Source organism: Mycena indigotica, assembly GCF_014461135.1.
Source record: "Mycena indigotica strain 171206Taipei chromosome Unknown Mind.scaff0012, whole genome shotgun sequence".
Classification (NCBI taxonomy): Eukaryota; Fungi; Basidiomycota; class Agaricomycetes; order Agaricales; family Mycenaceae; genus Mycena; species Mycena indigotica.
In genome coordinates this window covers 1,849,681-1,857,228 of record NW_023503011.1, presented here as the reverse complement: position 1 = coordinate 1,857,228, position 7,548 = coordinate 1,849,681, and the positions used below count along the sequence as shown (strand labels likewise).

The window sequence follows — 7,548 nt, the reverse complement described above, 5'->3', positions numbered from 1 at the left end:
CCCAGTGGTCAATCGGTAATATTTATAACTTGGCTGTCAGGGGAACCCCCCTTTCGGCCCCTCGGAGACACGTCCGATTCCGGTCCAATTCCAATGGTGTTTCCGGTCCAACCCTCCATCTTGTCCGCACAATCACCGACCCGTCAACGCCCTCCCAATGGTTGCCCTGGGACCTTGCCTGCGATGCTGTGCAAGCCTTCTGTGCCCTACAGCGGCAGCTACGGACAAGCAGTATATAGTCAGCTACCTAGCAGGCGGACCCTTAGAGTTTCTTCTCTTTGGATCCTCCCTGCTAGGACCTTGATCTCAGGCCTCCGGGGTTGCCCTTACATTGGCAAAGTTGCTAGCCCTCAAGTCCTGGCAGTTAATTCCTATATTATTATATCTATATTTATGGAGCCGGCCTAGTAGCAGTCTATATGATTTTAGGGCCAGTCTTTATATTTTTTTCATATATAAGTCATTTATGGAGCCGGCCCTAAAGTGTGGAAAAAAAAAAGAAAAAATACCCTGAGTTGTCGAAAATGAAGTCAACATGAGTTGTGAATGCAGGCAGACTTGGAGTACATATCCACCAGATAATCCACTTGAGAAGACTTTTGTCATTTCCCAAACTCATAGCAGTTTTACTGAGTTGCCAATCAGGTGTAGTGGCTGAATGGGAGGTCACTACTCTCCCATCAGCTTAGTGGCAGTCTTGAGAAAGACTGCCAGACCAAAAGAAATACCACAACACAAAAAGACAGCTACTCACAAAACTACTGACAAACTATGACCAGCAGTCTTAGACAGTGATCGACCAAGGGGCAGGGGCCCTTGTCTCATAAGGGCCCTTGGGGGCCTTTCACAAGGTCCTTGCCTCTTTGGCTGACAGTCTAAGGACCTTGCAAGGGCCTATGATGGTATCAAATAGTGTGACATTTGTGACAATACCGGAGAAAAGACCTCTTAGAACATCTATTTTTCATCTTGATTGAAACTTGGTCTCAAGAATACCTTATCATAGTATACAAAAGAGGTAATTATATATTAAGGCTAGGGCTTGGTTTATATAGGGGTGTTTGTAAACCGGTTTATAAACACCCCTGTTTTATATGTTTATAAACAGCCTGGCTGGAAACCCCTTGTTTTATGGTTTTATATTAGTAAGCACCCAAAAAGGAAAGAAGCTAGCAAACCAGACTTACTTTACACCAATATTGCTTGTATATACTGCTAGTAGGTTTGATCATATCTTATAGGTCTATTATAATATATTGTTTCTTATCAAGTAGGATCTCAACCCATTTTCGGCTAATATTGCCATATTGATCATGATTAATCCTAGTAACTATTGGGAGCTTGGGTATGTGACTATACTATACTAACCATACAGATTAATTATTATCAAGGTTATCATGATTTTTAAGTGTTCTAAAGAATTCATGACAGGGGTTCTAAAATCTGCTGATAAGTAAATTATACATATTATATATAACTAATTCATGTTATGCAAACTTACAAGTGATAGTTGATATAACCTTGCTGTTTCAACCCCTAATGTCTATAAATCTCAAAGTCATGAAGTTAAAACACCAAAATTTGCTGCAAAAAGTTTCCTAAAAACGCAATTTTGATCTCTCCGGTCATATCGGCTCAGTTGGTTTATAAAACCTAAAAACCGGTTTATAAACAGGGTTTCAGAGGCTATTTTTATCAAACCGTTTGATAACCTCCAAAATCTTTACAAACCAAGCCCTAATTAAGGCACAATATATATATATTTATTTTGTTTCCTCGCCTGGCCTAAGGGCCCCTTGCTCTGGACCCTTGGAAAGGGCTCTTGGGCCTTGCAAGGCCCTTGCACATCTCAGAGCTGAAAAAGGGGCCGATTGAGCTCAGCTTGGAAGGTGTTGAACCAACCTTGCTACCCACTGGTTTACCATAGCACATTCTATCTCCGCCAATTTAATGAAGCACAGACCAGCTAGTCCCACTTTCACTGTCTCCCTCAGAACCCACAATAGGAAGAGCAGGGTCATTGAAGCCAAGCTGCTCTTCCATATATAAGCCAGGCCCACCCCTCAGCCAACCCCAGCAACAAATCGCGCATAGGCGTGAAAAACCCTGTCCACAATTTCGCGCACTCGGACTCCGCGGAAAGTGAGGACTCCCCCCCTGTTCAAGTTCATTACAATGAATAGTACTAGGTGCTACACATCTCCATTCCAGACTCACTGCCCGGGGACATACGGCTTGCCGTCCTTGAATATCAGGTGCGGCTTGCGGCGCGCGAGGTCGAGGAGCATCTCGCCAAAGTAGCTGTTCGCCCACGCGAACCACGGGCGCGTGTACTGCGACGGGTCGACGACCGACTGCGACTCGTGGATCAGCCCGAGCCCCACCGTGTTCTGCAGTCACATCAGCATTGCGGGAAGATAGAGCAGCGGACGGGCGCACGTTCGCGATGAGGTACAGCGAGGTGAGGATCTCGGTGTCGCTGTCCGTGCCGTAGATGGCGCTGATCTGGGACATGGGCCAGGGGTGCACGACGTCCACGTGCGGGCCGCTGCGCCAGGGTCAGCCAACCAACCAGTCACGCGAGCCATGAAACGACGCACCCGATGCCGCGGAAGCTCTTCCCCTCCGCGTAGTACGGGTTCTGGCGCGAGAGCAGCTTCTTCCGCGTGGCCACATACGCCGGATCATCACGCTCGAGGAAGCCGAGGTACGGCAGCGACAGCAGCGACGGCACGTTCGCGTCGTCCATCTCATATCGCGCACCCAGCCCGTTCGTCTCGTACGCGAAGACATTATTCAGCAGCGTGTGCTTCCACACCGCGTCACGTGTCCGCTTGCTCCACGTCCCTGCCTGCTTAGCAATGCCCTGCCCGCGCGCGGTCTTCGCCTGGCCCGACGCGCTGAGGATGCTGGCCAAGTTGTTGAGCTCGACGGCGAGCATCGCGTTGGCGGGCGTGAGGAACGCGAAGGTGGAGAGGTCGTCCGAGGGCCGGTGGTGCGTGCCCACCATGCCGGTGTACCCCTTGGGCTCGCCGTTCCCACGGTTGGCGACCTGCGGTGGCAGCGCCCGCGGTTGGCCCGTCCAGTTGTAGTACGAAATCCAGTTGAAGTTGTCGTCAAATGTGGCTTGCGACTGCTCGTTGATCACGCGGAAGATCTGGTCCACCGCGTCGTACCCTGTGTGTGCATAAGAATCAATGTTATATTCGGGGCAAAGCATGCACATTGCGAGTCCATGAACGACCCGTCCTTCGTGGCATCATAGTATCCGCGCGAAAGCTTGAGGAAGCCGCACAACGAGTCGATCTCGTACTTGCACTCGAACACCGTCTGGTTGTTCACCGGGCTGAATGTGTCAGCACCCTCCAACATCTGTCTGCTGTCACTCACGGGTTCACGGTAACATCATCCGCCCAATCGTTATGGGACGGCGCGAGACCGGACTCGGGGGGCGGCTGGAACGAGCCGCAGTAGGGATATTCGGCGACGTAGCGCGCCTCGTTGTGGATCACCGCGCGGACGAGTGTCGCGAGGTCCTTGTCCGCGGCGAGCAGCGGGAAGTAGACCGCAAACTGGTTCGCCGTGTCGCGCAGCCATTGGGCGCTGCGGTACGGTCAGCTGGCAGATACGGGGGGAGAGAAGAGCAGCGTACGTGATGTCACCGGTGATGATAAACGCGAGGTTTTGGGTGGGGTTGTAGTACCGCACAGTCGTGTCGAGCGTGTTGGGGAACGTGTTCTCGAAGAGGCGCGCGATATCGGGGTCCTTCAGGCGCGCGGTCATGTCCGCGACGACTTTCTGCCACGTCATCAGTCATCCCTTTCGGCGGGGGAGGAGGATAAGAATAGTGCACCTCGACGGCGGAGCTGTTGAACGTCCTACATTCTGCACAGAGTTCGCATTAGCGCGGGGGGGGTGGATGGGGAAAAACAACGGCTCACCGGGGCTGGGCCGCATGAAGGGCAGCTTGAGCGGGCCGCTGGACGGGTTGCCCTGTGCTTTCTGCAAATTCCCAAATTCCCGATATATCCCATCCTTCCAACAGCCAACGAGCGACGCACCTGGGAATAGCTCGTGTAATCCGGGCACGCTCCCCACGCAACGGGGAGCACAGCGGCAGCGGAAGCAGCGACGGCAGCGGCGGGCGAGAGCTTCATGGCGGTGGGGAACCGCTCCGCCCACGCGAGGGCCGTATATAAGGGCCCCAGCGGCAGGGCCAGGGCGAGCCACATGGCGTGTGTGGAGAAGAGAAGAGAAGCGGCCGGGGCGGTGTCACGCGCACGCCCCACATGACACGATGCCGTCACACCCCCGCCAGCAACGCACACCCGCTCTCCCGCCGCGAGCGGGCGGCTCCGTGCGCTTGTCGGAGCCGGAGGAATGCTGGCATTATGCTGCTGCAGCCATGGTATCGAGTGCATGCATCTACGCTCGCCCACAACTTGAAACGGTGGATGCATACCCACACCCTGCCTCAGACAGCGCCGCATCCCGACATGCCGACAACGCGACATTCAGAAGCTCTCGCCGCCTGGGGCTGATAGTGTCACCGGACGTGTATCGTACGCGTGATGCATATCTGGGTGATCATCGCAAGTTGCCGTACAACGACGCGGCTGGATACACCGCGGGAGTGATGGCGGAGCTCAGAACACGTGCCAGAACGCCGCACGCGTCGGCGGGTCGCGGGAGGCAGAGCAGCCAGCGCACGAGCATCGGCACGAGAGTGACTACAGCGCGAGCACCGGCCGGGGCGGCGTCGTTCCGCCTTCGCCCGCCCATTCATACCGCTCCATGCGGTGAGTTTGACGACTATGAACTTGAAGATGTGTGGATTCAAGTTCCTGATTCGCTATACCTACTCACGATGTGATACCTTTGCTTTATGACCTGGAAATACCTGCTTTGTGTTATGACAGAACCAATATTACTTGCGGGAATGGAACCGCAAGAAAAAGCAGCAGCGGCCGCCTTTTCCGCCGCTCCCGAGTACTTCGACTCGTCGATGAGCGTCGCAGCTACTCCTGCGCCGCATTTGTCGGCTGGTCCCGCCCCGGCTTGTTCAAGCCATGCTGTTTTCTGCTCCAGGCGGTGCGCAGAACTCGCGAGGGCACGGAAGGCGGGGCGAGGGGGAAGTGGAGATGCCAGGCAGTAGCGCAGTGGCTATATTGAGACAACCTAGTAGTACGCAATGTCAATACTTCAGCAAAACTGACCGCCAACGCACCGCAGTTGGGCTGAATGCTGACAGACGAGCGCCGGCTCGGTCCGCCCCAGCGCCAAAACCACCTTCGCCCCGGCCCAGTCTCCCCTCTCCTCGTCGGTACATGCGCGCGTGTGGTGTGCGAGGTGAAGGAGCAAAACTTGCTGAGGCTGTGTGGATATCCGCTCGGCCCTCGGCCCTCGGTGCCGGGGAGCCTGGAATCGAGAGCAATAGAGGGCTCGGGACCGCCCTTAAAACACGGCCCGGGTCCTGCCATAAGCATGTACGAGTCGTCGTGCGCACGGATACTAGTAAGGACGGCGCGGTGCTGATGGCGGAATGCGTGCAAAAGCATCCCCAGTGTGCGCAGAGCAAGCGACGGCAGCGGGCCTCGACGGGAAGTGGGCGCCACTCGACGAACAGCTGCAGTCGAGAGAGCGGGGCACCAAGATGACAGTTTCAAGACTCAAGAGCCCGCCGGGGAGGAGATGGCGGGGAGAAGCAACGCTGTGCAGCGGAATCGCCGCTTGGCGCACGGACCACGTCCTGGACACGTGCACACGAGCATACGTAAATTTGGAAGTTCTCCGTCCGTTCTCCGGCACTGCACAGGCTCACACCGCCTTGCACACCGCTCAAACCGCACAGCCTCCAAGTGCAGGTCCAGGATCCTTGCTTTTGATTTGCTTTTCTTTTCTTCATACTGCTCCCAAGGGGGTGTCACGTGTCAAAAAGTGATAACAGGCATGAGACCCTTAAAATTTTTTTCTGTGGAAACTTTTTGGCTAAACTTGTAAGTCAAAATTGCCTTATGGTGGGTTACAAGTACTGTTTGGTGCACTATATAGTGTTGATCATCTCACAAGAGGTCTTTCTTCAGTAGTCATGATCAGATAGGAGATCGTACCAAATCAGGTCCTATGGGGAAGCATGTCCATACATTGGAGTGAGATAAGTTAGCAGTCTGCTCTGATCCACTAGGAGAAAGGAACGGGGGCTGGCTCCAGAGGAGCCAGTCCTGATCTAGTGCTGGAGACGGTTGGTTTGACCAGTCGGGCACACAGATGGTGGTAGAGTGATGCGATGTTGTGCCTCGAGGCGCCCGCTGGGCTGATTGTATATAGTTTTATCTAATCTACTCTCTTGTCCCCATCTTCAAGTTGCCCCACTTCAGCGCTCACACAAGTGCGCGCTAGTAGGGGGAAGAGTCGGGAGCCTGAAAGGCAGGCGCGGACCTGCGCGGAGGTCCGGGCCGGCGCAGGCAAAAGGGTGCGGAACGGACTTGGGAAGGCCCGAGGGTTCGGCAGCCTTGAGCGAGAAGCCCAGGCCTGACCCGCCAACTCTGAGTGTGCGGAGAGAAAGAAGGGGGGAGCCTGCGGGCTGCCCAGAGCTCGCACACACTGGAAAGGAAAAGGGAAGCGGTGGGTGGGGAAAAAGACGCAGACTCGACAGATGTGACAAGGAGCAAAGAAGGAAGAGAATATTGGACACGTGACTAGCTACTTGACACCTCTGTAGCTAACTTATCCAGCGATAACCTTGAGCCGCTCGTGCCTCGCGTCAAGGTTATCTCGAAATTTAGAAGATAATGACAACATCAGAACTTCGTGTACAACATATAGGTATAGCTAGGATTCTATATTTCTATTAATATTCTTAGAAATTCAGAGGACTGACTCAGTTTGATGCTATCAGATCACATGACCATGTGAATTGCCTTCCCAATATAGCGGTGTCATGTCACAGTCACAGTCAGTGGGTCTCCTGTAAAGGCTTAAACAAAAAGTCTACTGTAGCATTTTACTCAGTTTGTATGTCATGTGTCACACTAGCTATAAAATTCGAATTTTTCGCATGTCACACTATTTTGCTCGAAAACCAACCCCAGTGTGCTTGGTTGCGTGTTTTGGATGGCCTTGACAAACACTTTTGATCAATATGCTCCACATTTCTGGTATCCAATCGGCTGTTTGCAGCACAGTGAGTGTCACAGCTTCTTTCCCAGGCTGGAAACATCAGCACATTTCATACTCCAATCCATTTTTGTCTTCAAAAAATATGCTGTGAGGCCTTGTCCTCTGATCAATGGAAGAAATATTATCAAGTCAAGCATGTGCGAGTCCAAATACATGTCCAAGTCAGTGATAGCTTCAATCGTTGGTCCACTGCAAGCCCAAGAATGACCCACCGATAACTATCTGCCGGAGACCACTGCACCATTGCAACAGTTCTGCCTGGAGTTCATCTGCACTCAGAAAACAACCCAATGGGCCCAGGCTTCCCATTTGCCCTCTGGGAAGGACAGCTCCTGAGGACCAAATATGGACCCTGAGACTTTCGAGAGT

General features: G+C 53.3%; 1 protein-coding gene across 1 annotated transcript; it reads right to left on the bottom strand.

Moving 5' to 3' along the window:
* Positions 1 to 2,213: 2,213 nt before the first annotated feature.
* On the bottom strand, positions 2,214 to 4,514 carry MIND_01244100 (uncharacterized protein; the record flags this gene model as incomplete). The annotated part of the gene is made up of 9 exons (XM_037368929.1): positions 2,214 to 2,390; positions 2,440 to 2,548; positions 2,601 to 3,177; positions 3,225 to 3,346; positions 3,391 to 3,603; positions 3,653 to 3,798; positions 3,854 to 3,885; positions 3,942 to 4,002; positions 4,062 to 4,514. The coding sequence occupies 9 exons, from the start codon at positions 4,512 to 4,514 to the stop codon at positions 2,214 to 2,216; spliced, it is 1,890 nt and encodes a 629-aa protein (XP_037214897.1).
* Between the last annotated feature and the right edge of the window lie 3,034 nt (positions 4,515 to 7,548).